At 43.2% G+C, this 21,390-nt stretch overlaps 1 protein-coding gene across 1 annotated transcript in view; it reads left to right on the top strand.

Moving 5' to 3' along the window:
- The window catches only part of SLC35B1 (solute carrier family 35 member B1), a 516,390-nt gene that overhangs the window by 111,224 nt on the left and 383,776 nt on the right, over positions 1-21,390 (top strand). Inside the window, exon 4 of the mRNA XM_044054949.1 lies at positions 20,992-21,122. Within this exon, the coding sequence (XP_043910884.1) occupies positions 20,992-21,122 (131 nt within the window). The remainder of the gene's footprint in view (positions 1-20,991; positions 21,123-21,390) is intronic.

The following is a 21,390-nucleotide window of genomic DNA, read 5'->3' as shown; positions in this document are numbered from 1 at the left end:
ATAGAGAGCAGTGCAGCATGGGATACCATCTTAGCCCAGCCAATAGAAAGACTTTGAGCTAGAAAAGTTTGGCCGAGTTGGAGCAGACATTCGGCTCCGAACCCACGGGTAAGAATGTGAGGCGAGATGGACTACATACATCGAACATTATGGTGAGTACATAACTTCTTGTTCCCTCCTGCAGGAAGCCAGCCGGACTGATGGGCCTTTTCCCAGAGCCTATTTAATGCTTTTATGGCCCTAAGGCCTGCTATGCCTGCTTCTTCACCAGGTCCCCACCTCTCCTTGGTCCCAGGCCTCGGATTGATGATATTCTCCAACCTGAAGCTGAGGATTCCTCAGACTCCTGTTTGGAGGTTTCTATTTCCTATGCGTCCTAGATACTCTACCCTCTTGGGTATGCTTCCCCAGAGGAGGACTGTCCTGAGACAGACTCCCCAGGACAGGACCTCACCTTTGGTGAGATCTCAATGAGAGAATATTTTAAATGAGATTCCTCAATGTCAAGAGGTCCAAAAAAGATACGAGCTCTTGCAGGTGGACAATCCTGCTCCTTCTGCCATTCCTTCAGTTTTACCAGCCTTCCTGGATGCGTTCAATGCAGCCTCTGTGAATCAAGATTCCCAACCGCCTGCCCCTCGAAGGCCTGACAGATTCTATAAAGTCCCTGAAGGGGCTAAATTCCTGATTAAATATCCTGCTGCAGACCCTGTCACTGACTCAGTCTCTACAGATAAACCATACAGACTGCTTCCCTCCACCTCTGTCCTTCCCACAGTCAAATACAGCAAGGCATTGGAGTGCATTGGCAAAAACATTTACACTTCTACTATCTTGGCCTTTAGGGCAGTGAATTACCAGACACACATGTCTAAGTGTGCCCTGGCCCTTTTGGCTCAGGTCACTAAGCTTTTGGCAGACCTCCCTGACTCACCTGCTAAGGCTCAAATATCTTGCCTTCTCATTGTCTTAAGTCACAAGACATTCAATTAGATGCAGTTTTGATGCTGCAGAAGCCTGTACCAGATCTACAGCCTCTGCCTCCTTTCTTAGAAGATACTCATGGTTAAGACTACAGCCCTTACCTGATATTGGGGACAAACTCCTGGACGCTCCCCTGGGTAACTGCCCTTTTTGAGGCTAACGTGGCTGAGCTATTCAAGACCCTTCAACAAAAGGGGAAGGAACTCCAGGACTTCACACTTTTGCCTCCCCTATCCCCAAATTTCATAGGAACTACAACACCAAAACCCTGTTCATTAGAAAACACTCTGCTCAACCCCCCCCCCCCCATTCTAAGAGCAGAAAGAGCACCAGGAAGTAGCAGACCCCTTCCAAGCCAGCTCAGACTCCTGCCCAGAAACCTCTGTTTGAAGACAGGGCAGGTAGTCTGTGACTAACTGCCTTTGCTGTCCACACCCCAAACTCCATTCCCCTGTCCCTAAGGCTCTCACGGTCTTCCAGTTTGGCAAAGCATTACCTGGGACAAGTGGGTCTTGTCCATTGTAGAAAAGGGTTATTTCATGAACTGAATAATCCCTCCTCCTTGGAGAGGCATCCCACAGCCACCAAAGGACCAGCTCCTCCTGTTTTAGCCAGTCATAGACACCCTCCTTTCTCAAGGAACCATACAACCCTTCCCCTGGCAGAACAGGGAAAGGGCTTTTACTCCAGACTCATTCTAGTACCAAGGAAGGATTGACCATGGAGACCTATCCTGGATCTCTGCCACATCAACCTTTTCTTACAAGTACCCACCTTCCATATGCTTACTCTACAGACCCTCTTTCCATTGGTAATGTGTCAGGGATTTCTAGACACTTTGGACATAAAGGATGCCTGCCAACACATCCCGATAAGGACCAACTACAGGAAAATACATTTTTCTGTGGGTTCCTCACATTTTCAACTCTCTGGTTTGCCATTTGGACTGTCTACAGATCCAAGGGCATTCACCAGGTGTCTGGCTCCTGTCATTGCTTATTGCAGGGTTCAAGTGATTCATATATTTCCATACCTGGACGACCACCTGATACAAACATAATGTTCCAGATCCCTACACCACCAACTACACAAAGTTATCTCAATCCTGCAGGCACTGGGATTAAACATCAGTTACCCAAGTCCAAACTGAATCCCTCCCAGGTCCAAGTTTTCCTGGGGTGCAGAATAAGGACAGATGTCATGAGAGCATTCCTTCCACCCAAAAGGTGGAAAACCTAAAGCAGTTCCTGATGTTCATCGTGTTACCCTGCTGCAGTCATCACACTTGGGTTATCCTGCCGTTAGGCGGTCCCGCAGTCGGCCCGAATTCCAAAGTCTTGGTCCGGCATTGGTTGCTGTTGCTTCCTCCCTGACGTCAGTGCGCCAGTTTCTTCAGTCTTTCTTGCCGCGCGGTGCCCGAAGCAGTTCGCAAGTGCCGGTCAGCAGACACCTGAGATTTTTTATTTGAATTTCCGTCCGAAGTCTTCAATAAAGCTAAGTACCCCGTTGGGGAACATTTTCTTGCCTCAGTCCGATGTCAGAAAAAGTTAACAATTGCATTTCTTGTGGGAAGCAAATACCTCATAAGGACTTCCATTCCTATTGTATTCCTTGCTTAGGCCCAGACCACGATGTCACAGGTTGTCTGTTTTGCGCTAGGTTTAATAAATGAGCTATCAAACACCGTTTTGACTTTGCACGGCATTACTTTGGTAGGAAATTTAATTGTATCATGCCGTCAGAGCAGCCGACTGCCACTCATAAAAAAACGCAAGGATAAGGATAGGCAGCCTAGGAATAAGCCAGACACCGAGGCCTCAGCTGGGCCTGTCGCCGGCTCTCCTGTTTTCAGTGAGGCACCTACGAAGCCCCTGACAACCGCAGACCTGGAACCCCAGACAGCTGCGGATTCCCATGCGGAGTCTACTAGGCCGACGCAGCCTTCTACCGACACCGCAGCAGAACTAGACACCGGTGCAACGGAAACACCTTCGGTTTCTGAAGGTGTCTTCAGACCGACTATACTCACCATTAAATCTTATGCTAAACTTAAAACTCCTTTAAAACCAAAGAAAACTGAACATCAGTCTACAGTTCAAGGCCCCATGCCTAAGAAACAGATGCTTAAAATGGCTGAAGATTTGATTACCCTTATCAGAGGTTCCCATCCCCCTCCTGAAAAAAGACCAAGACAAGAGGAGGATTATGCATCCTCTGACCAGGTTTCTCTCTCCTCAGATTCTTCTGAGGAACAGGATTACACTTTTCCACCTTATGAAGATTCTGATGCTGAAGACTCTATTCCCTCAGCATCTCCCCCTGAAGACTACTCCTTTGGGGAAACTTTACATACCATGAGGGAACATTTCCACTGGGAAGGCCAGGATTACTCAGATTCTAAGAAAAGGCTCCGAGAGTTCCTTTTATTACTGCAGCACAGACCTCTTGCTATCCCTCCTGTTCTGGATATTGTGGATGATGTTTGCTTGGAGTCTAGTTTAAATCCAGATTCTCTTCCTCCTGCTCCAGCCAAACCAGACAGATACTACTGAGTACCTGACTCGCACAAATTCCTTTATAAAAGCCCTGTAGCTGACCCAGAAACAATTTCCCAGGGTCCTAAGGGAGCAAAAGCCTGTATGGCTAAAAATCTTATGCCCTCTGAAAGGGATTCCAGAGCCCTAGATAGATGGGGAAAGAAAATATACACCTCAGCTACTCTGGCTATGAGAGCATTAAATTGCCAGTTTCACATGTTGAAATATCAACAATTTCTAATGTCTCAGTTAAAACAAAAAATGAGCACACATTCAGAACTGCCTGAATTCAAAGAAATGCAGGATCTGTTGCATGCAGCTGAACAGGTGGGCAAACATACTTTACAATGCAGATTTGACTCATTGGAAGCTTCTTGTAGAGCAGCTGTTACTGGCTCTGTCATACGTAGGCATGCTTGGTTAAAAGAACAAACCCTCCCTGACCATGTCAAAGCAAAATTATTGGATGCACCTTTACAACAGGATGTATTATTTAGTGTCAAAGCAGAAGAGGTTTTAAAGAAAATGGAGGATAAGGCAAAGTCTATGCAAACAGTCAAGGATTTTTTGCAGGTACAACCCCTCGATTCAGCAGAAATTGGCTAACAAAAAACTCGTCCTTTCCAGCTTCTGACAGATCACAGAGGGGTAAATACAGACGCCCAAGGGGCAGAGGTCATTCACAGGGCTCTTGCAAACCTCGCCAATGGGGTTCTGCTACCCAGAAAGGAGGAGAAGACAGGCCCCAAGCTAGCAGAAGGACAACACAATGACTCTATCCTCAAACTACCAAGCAAATCTCTCCTGGCAACTCTCTTGGGAGGAAAACTAGCATTTTTTGCAGATAGCTGGCACATCATCGGAAAAGACAAATGGGTTCTAAGCATTGTCTCTCAAGGACACCGATTCCACTTTCATACCTTACCAAGGAACAAAGGAATGCCAAACCTGCCACCAAATCAATGGGCAGAGGCACAAAACTGACAGCTCTCATGAACATGAGACATTCAACAGAGTGCTACACAGGAGCAAGGACAAGGATTTTACTCAAGACTCTTCCTAGTCCCAAGAAAGACAAAGCATGGAGACCCATTCTGGACCTTTCAATTCTGAACACCTATCTGCAAGTACCAAAATTCAAGATGCTAACACTACAGCAGCAGCTTCCCATGCTGGGCAAGAATGCTTGGCTAGTCACTTTGGACATCAAGGAGGCATACTTGCATGTCCCTATCAGACAAAATTGCAGAAGATACCTCCGCTTCATTGCAGGTTCAAAGCAATATCAATTCTCTGCACTGCCCTTTAGCTTATCTACTGCGCCTAGGGTCTTCACAAAATGCCTGGCACCAGTAATTGCATACTGCAGACTAAGAGGAATTCAGATATACCCATACCTGGACGACTGCCTTATTCAAGCAGAAAGCAAAGACATTCTTTTAAAGTATCTGGCATTTGTCAGACACCTTCTAAGTTGCCTAGGGTACACAGTAAATGAAAAGAAATCAAAACTAGTGCCGTCACAAAACATAATATTCCTGGGTGCCAGCTTGAATACAACGGCCCAGATGGCTTATCTCACACCAGGCAAGCAATGACAATGGTTTCAATATTTCAAAATAATGGCAACAAAGACCCAACTCTCTGCAAGAAAAATTCTGCAGGCCTTTGGATTCATGGCATCTTGCATACTACTAATACCATTTGCAAAGCTGCATATGAGGAAATTACAATGGTACCTGAAAAGTGTATGGACTCAGCACAGCCACAGCTTGGAAACAATGATACCACTCATTCCCTGCCTTCAACAGGAGTTTCTATGGTGGGCACAGGCATGTCACCTCAACAAGGGTCAGCCTTTCACCTTACCCACAGCCAGGCAAACTATGACAACAGATGCATCGGACTATGCCTGGGGAGCACACATGGCAGGGCAGTGCATTCAGGGCAAATGGACTATAGATCAGAGGCATCTGCATATCAATCAAAAAGAAATGCTAGCAGTACAGAATGCCCTAACAGCCTTCAAGGACCTTCTACACTCAGGACAACTACTAATAAAGACGGACAATACCACAGTCATGTGGTACATAAACAAGCAAGGGGGCACACATTCCTACCCTCTATGCAGGCAAGCAATGACCTTATGGAACACTGCACTGTCTAACCAGGTTCAATTGCAAGCACAATTCCTGCCAGGACAGGAAAACACATTGGCAGACGACCTAAGCAGAAACATCATGGATCCGCATGAATGGAAACTAGATCCAAAAGTATTTGCAATGATAGCTCAAAAATGGGGACGCTCAGACATAGATCTGTTTGCAAGCCCCCACAACAACCAACTTCAAAAATTTTGCACAAGGACCTTCCATCCACTAGCTTGGAAAGTGGACGCCCTCTCATTCAGTTGGAAAACATTAACAGTGTATGCCTTCCCTCCACTACCTCTTCTAGCAAAGGTACTGCTGAAAGTCAGATTAGACAGATCACAAATGGTACTCGTTGCACCAGACTGGCCATGCCAGCATTGGTACCCAATTTTAAGGAACATGGCCCACGGCCCACCATGGATTTTGCCACAAATTCCTCACCTGCTCACCCAGCGAGATCATCAGATTCTACACAGTCAGCTCAAGACTTTAAACCTGGCTGCATGGCAATTTACCTAAACAACCAGCCAACACCTTTATCCAAAGCTGTTATGGATGTCATTCTGGAGGCCAGGAGACCCAGGACCAGGAACGCCTATTCAGACAAATGGAAAAGATTTTGCGCCTGGAACCAGGCTAAAGGCCTAAATCCCCTTGATCCAAACATCCCTCAGATTCTACAATATTTAACTGAGATGTTACACAAAGGACTTTCCTTTTCATCTATTAAGATCCACGCCTCAGCAATTTCAGCACTGATCCTCCTTTATTCTCACATCCACTCCTGAGACGGTTCCTCACAGGGGCTAAGAACTTAAGACCACCAAGGAGAGCTCTAACACCTACTTGGGATCTCAACTTTGTTCTGGAAAAGCTTACATTACCGTCCTTATACCAGCTTTTTCTGCGGATTTAAAACTTCTTTCATGGAAAACTGCCCTACTACTAGCAATAACCTCAGCTAGAAGAGTCCCAGAGCTACAGGCACTGATGGCAGTGGAACCTTTCATCATTTTTCATTGACAGAGTCTCTCTACGAACAAATCCTTCCCTTATGCCAAAGGTGGTATCCAGTGTGGCCCTAAACCAAACCATTCACTTGCCCACCTTCTTCCCAAATCCCCAGAACAAAGGAGAAAGACTCCTGCACTCTTTGGACATTCACAGGCAATTACATTACTACTTGGATAAAACTAAGGCTTTCCGAAAAACTGACCAGCTTTTTGTAGCCTATGCTACAGGATCGCAAGGAAAAGCCATCTCAAAACAGACCATTTCAAAATGGATAGGGCATTGCATATATTTCTGTTACACACATCATGGGTAACCAGTACCTGCTAACATTAGGTCCCACTCCACCAGGGCTACAGCTACATCAGCACCCTTTCTCAGGGGAGTGCCAACCAAGGATATTCTGGAAGCTGCTACTTGAAGTTCAGTGCACACCTTCACCAAACACGATCACTTACCTCTATACTCTAAGACTAGAGCTGGTTTTTCCACTGCAGTTTTGCAGGGCTTACTAGCTTCTTCTAACCCTGTCTGACTCCACCTCCCATCCTTAGCTTTGGGATTTAACCCAAGTGTGATGCCTGCAGCCGGGTAACACGATGAAAATAGTACAGTTTTGTACCCACCATAAATGTAGATGTTCGAGTGTTCACCCTGCTGCAGTCCAGTTTACCCTCCCTCCATCCCCTCTGAACTAGCTGAACTTATCTCTACCACTCTATCCTGTACTACCTCTGTGGTGTATTTGCTTGTGCCTAAGGGTTTTGTTTATTGCCTACCTATTGGGGGCACCTGACATCTGGGGCAAGAAAAACTGAAGAAAATGTCGTCGGATGCCTCTTGTATACCCCTGGCACACTGACGTCAGGGAGGAAGCGACAGCAACTGACACCGGACCAAGACTTTGGAATTCGGGCCGACTGCGGGACCGCCTGACAGCAGGATAACCCAAGTGTGATGACTGCAGCAGGGTGAACACTCTAACATCTACATTTATGGTAGGTACAAAACTGTACTTTCTCTGTCCTGCATGTCACTGCTATGACAGCTAGACAATATCTCAAATTACTGGGTCATATGGCTTCCACTATCCTAATGCTGCCATTGGCAAGACTCCACATGAGAAAATTGCAATGGTAGCCAAGGTCAGCATGGACCCAACATTCACACCCCTTGGATTTCAGCATTCCCTTCCTTCCCTGCCTGAGGAAGAAGATCCTCTGGTTGTTGGAGCAAATCACACTCGACCCAGGACACCCTTACAGCCCCTTCCCCCAGTTCAGGAGATGTACACAGATGCCTCAGATCTGGGCTGGGGAGCTGCTTTAGGCAATCTGAGAGTGCAGGGTACCTGTTTAGACACCTTCAGGTGGGAGTACACCAACATCAGGGAAATGAGAGCAATCTTATTTGCCTTGAGCTTTTCTACATGCCCTAAAACAAGGACCCCTGAAATTGTTTACAGACAACACTACAGTTCTGCGGTATGTGAACAAATAGGGTGAACAAAATCCTACTTGGTACTTCAAGCCTGTGAACTAGCGGCCCAACAGGGTGTCTTCCTGCAGGCAGTTTATACCTCTTCAGCACAGAGCACTTAGGCAGACACTCTGAGAAGGTCCATATCAAAATCCCATGAATGGGTGCTTCACGGGGATGTGTTCCTGGATATTGTCCACAAGTGAGGTACACCACAAATAGATCTGTTTGTCTCCCCTCTGAACAGACAACAACCACTATTTTGCACCAGGCTACCCATTCCCATAGCGAGGGCAATGGACCCTTTTTCAGTCTCTTGGAATGGGATGTTTCTTTATGCATCCTCCCTTCCCACTCCTTCAAAAAGGCTTACTGAAAATCCAGCGGACAAACCAAGCATCTATTTGGTGACTCCCTTTTGGCCAAGACAGCACTGGTTCCCCCCTCCTTCTGCATTTAGTTATGGATAATCATCACAAGTTAACTCAGAGTGGACCTTCTCACAAAGGACAAGGGATCCCTAATCCATCCCCACCTGTGATCTCTGAACCTACCTATGTAAAGGATCAAGATTCTGTTACCCACAGACACCTTTACACTGAGGATGTGCTAACAGTCCTGCAGGAGGCCAGGAACTCTAATACTAGGAGATGTTATTTGACTAGAAAAGATTTTCCATGTGGTGTCTACAAAGACAGCTGGACCCACTGCAAGGTGAGGTCCTCTTAGTGCTGTCCTTTGTGTGAACTCTTGCAAGCAGGGCTGGCATATTGCTCTGTTAAGGGCCACCTTGCTGCTATTTCAGCTTTTCTGCCTCTTGAATCCCATCTTCCTGCAAAGTTATTCCTCAAGGGAGTACTGCATCTCAGGCACCCCAGGAGGCCAGTTCCACCTCCATGGAAACTGAACTGTGTTTTAGAGAAGCTCACGGTTGCTCCCTCTGAATCAGCATCCAAAGCATCCCTGAAACAGTGTACTTGGAAGACTACTTCTGGTGGCCCTGACATCAGCCAGAAGCTTGTCAGAGCTCCAGGTCCTCATGGCAACTCCTCCCTTTCTCCTCTTCCACTAGGATAGTGTGACCCTGAGGACCAATCCCTCCTTCACGCCCAATCTGTTCAATGAGCTGTCCTTAAATTCAGGTATTCACCTGCCCACCTTTTTCCCACATCCCCAGAATGACCGTGAGAGTCTTGCATTCCCCATGATGTTTACAGACAGCTTAGATTTTAAATTAGAGCAATTATTTGTCTCCTTTCACCCCAGGGCTCTGGGAAAAACCGTGACAAAACAATTTGTTTGGATTTCCAGGGCTATATCATTTTGCTGCACCTACCATAGAAAATGTCTAAGTTCAGTAATTAAGGCCCACTCCACTAGAGCCACGGCTTCATCTGAAGCCTTCTTTAAAGGAATGGGTACTGCTTCCATTCTAGAGCAGCTTGCATGGACATTTGTCCATACCTTCACTAAGCACTACAGACTGGATTATATCTCCAGGTCTAGAGCGGGATTTGCTAGGGCAGTCCTATGTGGTTTCATAGAAAACAGTTCCATGCCACACACACACACACACGTTCTTCCCTTTTTGAACTTTGGCACTCATCCAAGGGTTTGGAATACTGCAACATGAGAATAGAAGGACATAGAATAGTTGTGTAAAATCTTACCATAACCATAGATGTCCTTCTTTTCCATGGTGCAGTATTCATTCCCTCCCTCCTACCTCCCCTTTTCAATTAAAACTATCCCTTCTTGGATGACACAGGACTTGTACAGCTGTCCTGGGATTGGGGCATTCAGTTCTGAGGAAAGGTATCCTGGGATTGAGGCGTTCAGTTCTGAGGAAAGGTATGTGCAGGCATCACTGTTATGGCCCACGCTGCCTTGACCAATGTCACACGTCCCAATGCTTTTGTATACTGGTCGGACGTTTGGGTGGCTAGCAGAGGATAACCCAAGGGTTTGGAGTACTGTAACATGGAAGAGATGGACATCTATGGTTATGGTAAGATTTTACACAACTATTCTTTAGTGTTGTGTGTCACCCTTATTTCTCTTCCCATCCTTTTTACCTGTCTGTAGTGCGTCGACTAGTTGTTGTGCTGTAGTTTAGGCAGCTGGTCATATATTGCCCTCTTCTCAGAAGGCACCCACTCGAAAAGTATATACTGGTAAGTGGAGAAGGCTTGTTATGTGGGCAGAGGCTCAGGGATTTGATCCTTTCTCTGCCTCTTTTGGAGTCCATTTTCTGGCCAAGTTGTTTAGCTCAGGTTCTAGCTTTTCTACTATCAAAGTGCAATTAGCAGCAATTTTTAACTTTCACATTGGCAAGGAAAGTGTGCCTTTCACTTCTCTCAAGATCTCCAAGGCATTTCTCAAAGGTACTTTTCTACTTTGTCCCCAGTACAGGATCTGGTCCCTCCCTGGGATTTTCCCTTTGTTCTACACCTTCTAGCTGGCCCTTCATAGGTTCATAGGTTGGTACTAGGCTATCAGCCCTAGGGCCTATACAAGCCTAGCCATAACAATTCCCTGGCTATTTCTTCCCACACTATTTACTTCCCTGTACCCCTGTCTAGCAGGGCGATTGACGTGATCCCCGGGATGAATTTCCTTCCTTTCTTCCATCCAATCGTCAAGGTCCCTTTTGAAGAGTGCCAAAGAGGCACTCTGCTTGACATGTATGGGCAATCTATTCCAGAGTCTGGGGAGTCTCTGGGTCAGGAACCTATCCCTCCAGCATGTTTTGTTTATTGTAATGACAAGGTTTAGATCCCTGGAGCATGTGGCTCTGAGGGATTGGGATTTCTTTAAGTGTAGCATGTCCAACAGCTCTGGGTTTGACATGGCCTTGTATGCTAAGCAGAGATTGCCTCTGAGTAGATGATATGCGACAGAGTATAGCTGGCATTTTTTAAGGCGGTCAGCGTAGGGCATCTGCTTTAGGCCTGTGATTCTTTTAGTGAGGTATTTCTGTGGCCTTTCCAGTTGTTGCAGATGTCTTGAGAGGTACATACCAAACTGGGTGTTGTATTCTATAATGGGTCTAATGAGGGATGAGTACATTGGGACAATGACCTCCTTTTTTCCTGGATGAAAATCCCTTAGTGATGAGGTGTGCCACATAGGAGGATTTCCTGACTGTTGTGGCGATGTGGTTATCGAATGTGAGACCCCCTGTCCACCTGTGTCCCTAAGTCTCATCACACTTTTGGTGTTTAGTGTACTGCCACCTATATGGTAATTTACGGATACATGTTTTTTCCCAAAGGGGATAACTATACATTTCTTGGCACTGAGCTTGAGCCCATGGCTCTGGCACCAAGCATCTGTTTCTGTAAGGCCCTTTTGTAGATTATCCGCATCATTTGGGGATTCAGTAATGGCTCCCAGTTTGCAGTCATCTGCGAACTTTGTTAGCCAGGGTCCCTACGTTGGCCTGTACTTCAGAGAAGTAGATGCCAAACAAGAGCGGTCCCAGGACTGAACCCTGAGGTACTCCACTTGTCTGGAGCTGGATTTGGAATCGGCTACTTTTACAGTGTGGGTTCTATCAGTAAGTCAGTTAGCAACCCATTGGGTGACGTAGGGATTAATGCCCAGCTTACCAAGTTTATCTGTGATTCCAGAGTGGTGGATGTTGTCAAAGGCCTTGGCAAGGTCTAGATAGGCTGTGTGGACCACCTTGCCCTTGTCCATGGTTCTGGAGACTGATTCGAAGAAGTCAGTCAGGTTCAGGAGACCAGATCGACCCTTCACAAACTCAAACTGGGTGGGGTCCAGTGTTTGAAGGTTGCCTATGTCTTTGTTTATAAGTTCATGATATTACGCTCCATGGCCTTGCAGATGAGGCTTGTCAGACTGATGGGACGGTAGTTTCCGGAATCCAAGGTGGATCCCCCCTTGTTGAGTGGGATAACTGTAGCTCTGCACCACTCAGTGGGCACGAAACCTGAGGTGAGGCTATGATTAAACATGACACTTAGGTGAGGTGCCCGTTCATATTGTAGTTCATGTAGTACACAGCTCAGGATGTCATCTGGTCCCATGGATGCTGTATTCTTAGCTTTGGATAGTGCGTTTTTTACCTGTGTGGCCGTTACCGGAATTTGGCAATCTTCCGGTATTGAGATGGGCCATTTAGGGGGTGAGAGGGGTGGTGAAGTTGGCACTGAATCGATCTGCCAGGATATTGGCAATATCCTTGGGATCAGTATATTTAATGCCATTCTGTTTTAGCTCAGAGCAGATCTGAGCATTGCCATTTAGATTCTTGACATAGTTATAGAATGCCTTGTGGTTGTCTTTGGAATCTTTGGCAATTCTATCTTTGTAACTAGCTTTGGAAGATTTTATGAGGGATCTCAGTTTCTTACTGAGGCTGGTAAGGGAATTTTTTGCATCCTGGGATTTTCCTCTTTTCTGCAACAGTTTCTTCCTTTTGTTGTAAAGTTTGTTTATGGCATGGGACCACCAGATTGGCTTCCTTTTTTTGGATGAGAGCATCTTGGTTGTATTTGGGATGGCATGATTCATGCATTAGTGGATGTGCTCATACAGTGCCTTCGTGTAGGCTTCAGCAGTTGAACTTTCAGTTCCCGTCTGCATGGGTGTCATGAAGTTTGTCACTTCTGACTTGAGTAGCATGAAGTTGGCTTTGGAGAAGTGTTTTATGGAGGTTTCCTTTCTGTGGGGTGGGGGTGGGAATGTGTATGTTAAGGGTGATTTAGCTTATGGTCAGACCTGACTAACGAGGGGGTCTGACCATAGGTGTGGAACATCAATTTCCCATGTTGGTAATGACAAAGTCTAATATATTGGAGCCCCTGGTGGGACTATGGATTAGTTAATCCAGGGCATTGGAATTTAGGAATTCCAAGAACAGTTGGGCAAAGGTGTTGGTACATGAGTAGTTTTCCCAGTTAATGGTATGGTAGTTAAAATTACCCAGTATTAGGGTTCTATATTTTCCAGTATGTTTAAAAAGGTGTAGTGAGAATCTTGGGGTATGGTGGGGGATCTGTAGCAAGCTACAATTTGGATTGCAGTCTTACCTAGTGTTAGTTGCACCTGGAGAATTTCAGACGCATTATGTTGGGCAACTAGCCTGGTGTTGTGAATATTCTTGGTGAATATTGGCACTCTCCACCTTTAGTGTTTCGATCCTGGTTTGGTGGCCAAAAGGTGTGGTAAGAGTTGTAGCCTGATATTGCAGGGGTGCTTTCTGGAGCCTTGAACCAGGTCTTAGTTACTGCACAGATATCGATGTTCTCCATTTTTAGGAGTGCCTCGAGAGAGTGCATTTTGAGGTTTAGACTTCTAGCATTGAGTAGCATTACCTTTAGATTTTGCATGCTTGTACCTGTTATGGTGGTGGTTTTGTCCTTTGAACTTTGCCTAAAAAAGGCACTATAGGGGTGTCAAGAGCCTTAGCCAGTAACCTGAATCCCAGGGGTGACAGGTGCAGACCATCTCTGGCTAAGCATCGTGGTCTGTCCATGTCGTCCTAGGCAGACAAATACTGGATCCCCTTTGAATGACACCAGAAGCTTAGCCAATTGTTGAAGTCAATCATTTTGTCCTTGTATTGTGGTATCATTCTGGGCGAAGGCAGGATGCTACTCAGGGCTAGGGTCATACCTGCCTGGGCCACATGATCCGAGAGCTCTTCCATGTCTCTCTTCATGTAGTCCAGGGAGGTGAATCTCAAGTCATTCACTCCAACATGGACAATGACAGTGTCATATTTGTACTTGTTGTGGAGTGACTTGAGTGCATGCATTATGTGGCGGATCCTGGCACCCGACAGACAGCTGACTGTAATTTTCTCCTTGTTCACCCTGGTGAGAGGGACATCAGTGTGCTGAAATATAGTCACCTATGACTAAAGTGTTAGGTACATTGTCTTGCCTTAGGGGCTGTTGCTGGGTGGCACACTGGTGTTGTGAACTATGTGACACTTTGGTTGTGATTGGTGTTTGTTTGCGTTTCAGCTTCAGAGGTCCTTGTTGCTTGGGCAGGTTACAGTTAAGGGCCTCTGCATATGTGGATTTAGTGTTGCTACATGTGGGTGTTGGTGGTGTAGGTTTAGAAGGGCTATGTGTTGCTTGAGGTGTAGTGTGGGTGTTAACCTTCTCCTCTTGACTGTCTAGCACAATCTTGGGTGGAGAGAGCTTTGCTTCCATTTTGGCTATGTAAGTGCATCTCTCACAGGTTGTAGTGTTGGGTGGTAGGAGGAGAGGGTTGTCTGTGTACATGAGGCAATTGCTGCATTGCCCCAGTATGCCCAGATTTACCAGGTGGACAGGAGAAAGTACAGGAGCTGTTTTTCCTTACCTTAGCAAGGTACTTTGCAATTATAGGCTGTTTAGTGCCTACTGTTAATTTCTCCTTATTAACAAGGAGAGTTGAGTGTTTGTATCAGTTTAAGGCTTCCTAGTGCTTTCCAGCTGGTATTACAGAAAGTGCTAGTCACAGGGATGCTTAAAGGTAAGATGAAAAAAAAATTCACACTGCAGTGTACACTAGAGAAGTTAGATATGAAAGTAGGTAACTTACTTTTTACCTTTTTGTACATGATTCTAAGAAAAGCAAATGTTCTTTGTGTGGATTTTCAGCATTGTTCACAGTGATTATTGAATTGGTTCAGCCTTAGTATACATTGACAATGAAGGATATGTCACTTAATTGTTTAATTATTCAATTAATGGGGCAGTTTCCCGCTCTATTTCAGTATATAAAGTACCATCATTTTTTGTATTAATTGTCTGATGAAGCATAGGTTTCACTGTGTTCTTGCTGGATGAAATAAATCGTTTGGATTTTGGGTGTTAACTTGTGGTCTGCGGAGTTTTTTTTCCTCGGTGGTTAGCTCTCCTTTTGGTTTTTTACATTTGTTTCCTGCTCCTTGAAAGGAGTGCTATTTTGCGGTGAGGTTTCTTCATTATTGTTTTACTCTCCCTTTGACTTTGTTGAAACCTCCTGCACCTGATGGAATCTACTGTGAATACACCGGTGATTAGTAACGATGCTTGTCCGGAACCGAGGGGAACTACTGAGTTATGGAAAGGTATTTTACACATTGACTCGAACCCTTTATTGACTTTGGACCTAACTGCTTCTAACGGTACATCATCGATCAATGATCCAGGTGAGAATATTACAGAGTTTACTAATCAGTTAAAGACATTTGAGGATGACGTTTATCAGTTACAGTGCTATATTTGGCAAAGACTGCATTTGGAAGCGTGTCTGCATTTCCGGGTGATACCCAGGGGCATGCGAGTTTTTTGTATGCCCTCGTATGGGGATTCTCACCCGGTTCAGTGGCAGGATTTGAATATTGAACTGGGATTTAGTTATATAAGACTTTTATAGCTTATACCTCTTGCCTTGAAAATGAGACAGTAATAATTTCTTGCCCACTTGAAAATGGCTAACGAACAAGGTGGACACTACTTATAGAGCTCTGAGTGAACGATTCCTATCTGACTATTGTCTGAACAAGTTACGCAATGTATGTGTGCAGGTGAGTGCATTTGGGGAGAGACTTAGGAATGTTAAGCAACGCAAACTCACACGGGACCATAACGATTTTGCAAGGGGACAGGTGTTTGTATGGCCCAGGTCTCAAAATCCACGTACTACTGACAATAGCAATATCTCTGATTTAAACAATACTATAGTGACATCTGCAACCTCGACTGTTAACAACACTAGGAATTTTGTCTTGCCTGCATCTACTTCTGTGCTTCCTTTAGGAGATACCAGCGTGCCTAATGAACCAGTTGTAGATGGAGTTCCGCCATGAGTGCGCCCGCCTAATCAACAAATGTTTTTTTCAGAAACAGGCAGTTTCGGCTCCGAGTTCTGGAGCTATTCCTAAAATAATTCAACCCAATAATGCTGCTTTTTTACCTTACAAGAAGAAATTTGTGCCACAGAACAGGGGGAGATCAACCAGTCGAGGCCCCAGAAAAAGAAAGTTTTTCAGGGGAGAAACTCGACTTTACCAGAAGGACAAAACATTGACTAGCTTGGTTTTTAACCTTTCTAGTTTTGACTTGGACAGTATGCATATTAATTTATTGAACAGAGGGCTTAATTTTATTCCTGCCCATTTAGCGACTCTGAGTGATGTTTTGACTGATTTGAGACTGTTTTGTCGCAGAGTTTCTCTGAAATTGTTCTTTAATGATAAGCAACACATGTCAGCAGAAGAATATACAGTTTCTAAATTTAAACGTAATAGCTGTTTTGTACCTAATTTGCCTCCACACGTGGATTCTTTTCTTAAGCTATGTGAGTGACTTTTATGTTCTATTTTCTCAAGTAAGGAAAAAAGGTAGATTCTATAATCTAACATTACAGGAATCTAGGGCGTTAGATGATCTTAAGAGAAACAATGACATTACCATCAAGCCTGCTGATAAGGGTGGGGGCATAGTTATACTTAGTACTTTTGATTACAAGACTAATATGTTATCAATGCTTTCAGATGGAACTACATACAAAGAAATTGATCGGAGTAATGTAGACACCATTATTTGTAATGTACATGGTACTTTGCATGATTTGCTCATGTGCAGGCAAATCAGTGTTGAAATTTTTGAGTTTTTACATATTGATCATCCGGTGACACCTGTCATCAAAGGTCTTCCTAAAATACATAAAGGAGTCTCTCCGGTACCTATGAGACCCATAGTGGTTAGTGAAGGCTGGGTCACCTCGCATGTATCCAGTTTCTTGGAACATCTACTTAGACCCGTGGTGAATAGATATTCTTCCATTTTGAGAGACACTTATGATTTGTTAGACAGTCTCAGTTCTCTGATCCTAGACCAAACGAATAGTTATTTGTTCATTACATTAGATGTTAAGAGCCTTTTCACATCAATACCCAATGACATAGGGATACAATTTATCTTTGAACTATTGGTTGGTGAACCTCAGTTTAGTAATGATAGGTTGATTTTAGTACGTCAACTTCTTGAGATTGTACTACATAATAATGTTTTCCTGTTTATGAATACACATTATTTACAACAGTGGGGGGTAGCCATGGGCACCCCCTGCGCTAACACTTACGCTAACCTTGTTGTTCTACAATGGGAGAAAACCTATCTATTTCAACATGAGAAGTTCAAACATGTAATGTTATATAAACGTTTTGTGGATGATGTCCTTATAATATGGGAAGGATCTAGAGAAGACTTTAATGAATTTTTGAGTTATTTGGAGACTACTACTTCTTTCCTTAGGTTCACTAGTGAGATCTCGGCCAAGGAGATACATTTTCTAGATTTAACATTAAAGTTATCGGACACTGGCGCAGTTGTGCCGTCCCTATATAGGAAATCAGTTTGGAAAAACAGTCTACTTTCCTTTGATAGTATGCATCCTAGAACTGTTTTCTCAGGCATTGTTAAAAGTCAGTTTTTGAGAGTTCGTAGACTCTGTAAAGAGAAAGTCTTTATTAGATGAAGCTGATTTCAAGGAGACTTTGTTTCTACAAAAGGGCTATAATACCACTATGGTGAAGAACATTAAACATGACATTATAGGTACACCATGTACTTTGATTGATCAGGAACCATCTGATGTCATCGAATCCATCGAATCTAGAAACTATTTTGGTAATAGGAAAGTTTGTGATTTTGATTTTGGAAAGGTTGTAAGGTATGTCACATATTGTACTAGTGACATAGATATGATTAAAGAAGCCATCTATAGGAATTGGAATGTACTTATGCTAGACAACAACACCAAAACAATAGCAGGTGGAAAACCTAGTTTTCTCTATAAGAACTGTGAGAATCTTAAAAGAATCTTATGCAATGATCGTTACACTGCTTCATGTCCAGTCAGTGTAATGCCAGTGGTCCAGGGAACGCATCCTTGTAACCATTGCAGTAGATGTATTTATATAACACATATCCAGGAGTACAGGAATCCCTTGACTAACTATGAGTTTTTTCCAAAATTCCATGCAACTTGTAATACAAGGAATTTAATATATCTTGCTACCTGTGAGTTGTGTCAAGCCTTCTATGTGGGTATGACCACCAGGAGGCTGCAAGATCGGATATATAATCACCTGTAGGGTAAGGAAACTAATGCCCTGGCCCGACACGTAATTGAACATCCCTCCCACAAGTTTTGTTTCAGAGTGTTACAAGTGATAGGACAGAAAGTACGGGGTGGTGATCTGGATAATGAGCTGGCTGTAGCAGAGATAAAATGGATTTTCCAGTTAGGGTCACATTTATTTCCAGGTCTTAATAATTATGTGCCAATAAAACCTATACTTTTATTAAATAAGTTTTAATTTTTAATTCTAATTTTATGAGATCTTCGATAAAACTAGTGTGTTTTTTTATATATTTGTACATATTTGGTTAGTAGTATTATTCGTTGTCTAGATATATGTAGTGTATGACTATGTTGTTTGCATTAGGAGGGACTCTGTTCTGTCTTATATTGATTATGTATTTTTATATACATGAAATATATGTATATTTTTTATACATTTTTGTACATGATTCTAAGACAAGCAAATGTTCTTTGTGTGGATTTTCAGCATTGTTCACAGTGATTATTGAATTGGTTCAGCCTTAGTATACATTGACAATGAAGGATATGTCACTTAATTGTTTAATTATTCAATTAATGGGGCAGTTTCCCGCTCTATTTCAGTATATAAAGTACCATCATTTTTTGTATTAATTGTCTGATGAAGCGTAGGTTTCACTACGCGAAAGCGCTTACGTTTGTGTTCTTGCTGGATGAAATAAATTGTTTGGATTTTGGGTTTTAACTTGTGGTCTACGGAGTTTTTTTTTCCTCAGTGGTTAGCTCTCCTTTTGGTTTTTTACATTTTTACCTGTTTAAAAAGTTAAGGTTTAGTAGAGAGTTACTATTTTTAAAACTGCAAGATGGGTTGAAAGGGGTGGTCACTTTTGTATTCTGGTACTATGGAATACAGTAGGATGGCCAATAAATTTATATAGTTGAAGGGGAGGGATTTCAAAAATGATGATTTTGTGATTACTGTCACAAGCCAGTGAAAGCAGAGAGGAAATGAGATGTATGGTCAGATTAACATAAGAGGCAGGCAACTAGAAAGACAGTGGTATTTAACAAGACAACTGTAACTGGATGGGAGGGCGGGAAAAAAATTCTGCCCGACTCAGAAGAGAGAGAGCTGTGGTCTCTTTTGAAGTTTTAATATGCTGTTAAAGCAGAATGCAAGTAAAACACAAGGTAAAGAAAACAAACCACAGTATTCAAAATATAGAAAGGCAATAAAGTAATACAAAATACAAAAAATAAAAGCAAACTAACCTTTCCTTCACAGCAAAGTGTAGCAGAGTCTGGATGAGCCTTTCTGGAACATTCAGCCTTTTTTGGATTTGAAGCTTTTATCTTGGAAAACCAGTTACCTCCACAAGAAGGGTTTCAGAGTTGCAAGTGCATGACTCTTCATCCTCTTATATGACATTCCATAAAGCCAGGGTTTCTGTTCATACGAACCCTTCCTTTCTGCCAAAGGTAGCTCTCGAAAATAAACTTAACAGTTGCATTCATCTTACTGTTTTTTTCCCAGTTTTTCCAACAGGGCAAATATCTGTTGCATTGTCTTAGATGTACATAGGTAATTCAGATTCTGTTAACTGTACCAAGTATTTCAGGAAATCAAGTCAGCTGTTTGTCACCTTTTCAAAGTCTAGGCTGGGCTTTCCTGTGTCTAAAATAACTTTATCAAAGTGGCTTTCAGATTATACTTTGCACATTCATTGTAAGGCAAGACTCTTCTACACAAGCCTAAAGGTCATTCAACAAGGGCTATAGCTAATTCTGCAACTTTCCTTTCTAGAGTACCAACGGATAATATCTGTGCTGATGTTACTTGGCTGAGTCACCACAGTTTTATGCTACATTATAAGCTGGACATTGTCTAGCTCCAGGGCTTCCTTTGGCTCCACTTTGTTGCAGAATATCCTTCCTAAGTTCCTCCAGAGGAATTTTTCTTTGCTAGGAACTCTGTCCCACAGGTTGAAGCCAGATCGAGCAGACAACATCAGATATGAAAATTATGTTCACCATAATGATAGATCTCTGTGGTCTTGTCTCTATCTGGTTCAACTTTCCATCCCTCGGGCCCCATGGATTATTCCTGACATGGCAAGCCTTTCCTCCTGTGATGACCAGGCATTGGAGGTAATTTATTTCACCTTTAGAGTCTTGCGTTCCCCTTGGTTGTCGTATTTCAAATTTTAGGAGATGTATTTCCAGTTGTATGTTTTTTCATTATGGTTTCTTTTATGGGGCAAACCTCAATCTGAGGAGTTGATGGGAGCAGTGGGGAGTTCGGGAGGCGAAGTCAAACAGGCTAAAGACTTTCGAATTGGCCAGTATCTGATCTGGAGTTGCAGGGGCAGACAACACGGTTCTATCTTTTTGGTGAGTACATAACTTTTACATTTGTACCTAACACAACTGTCTACTTTAAAATATGAAGAATAAACTATTTTTACTCTGGCCATTTATAGTGACAGTCACTTTGTCTGTCTGTCTTCTGAACATTTTCTGTTTTTGTTTTATTTAAGTGATCAACAAATATGCTTTTGTGGAAAGTTTTTTGTAACTCAAGAAACTGTATTTGCTATGCTTATTTTTTGTAATAACCTAAGTAATTTTATGAATTATATTTATTTTTACTGTTGTAATAGTTTGTTTAACTTGTTAAAATTCATGTAACCGTAATGTAAGTGGCTTGTCAGTGGAGAAACAAATACTGATTTAATAATTTTTGTTAATTTCAGTGATACACTTTTTTGAGAAGTCAAAGGTAGATCGTACAAAGAGCTGGCTTTATGCTTGCTGCTCCATGTCCTACTTGGGTGCCATGGTTTCCAGTAACTCAGCACTGCAGTATGTTAACTACCCAACACAGGTGAGTGTGAGAAAGTAGGGGTGCCGTAGAAGTACCCTTGTACTAAAGAAAAAAATATTAAAATAAAGGTGACCGTAGCATTTCATTATGAGAGTCTCTGTAGAATTGAGTAGAACCCTAACACGTAATTTGGCTGTATTGTTTACAAATAATAGACTGATTTTTTGCTTCAGTTTGTTTTGTGAATCTTGCTTCAGTTAGGACCATGGACAAACATTATACACAGCCGTTTTAAGGGACTTCCCATGATGTTTGTGAATAGTAGGAA

This window comes from Protopterus annectens, chromosome 13.part0 (assembly GCF_019279795.1).
Source record: "Protopterus annectens isolate FY-2018-M chromosome 13.part0, PAN1.0, whole genome shotgun sequence".
Taxonomy (NCBI): domain Eukaryota; kingdom Metazoa; phylum Chordata; order Ceratodontiformes; family Protopteridae; genus Protopterus; species Protopterus annectens.
Note: the sequence above shows the minus strand (reverse complement) of the source record. Positions and strands in the feature narration are given on the sequence as shown.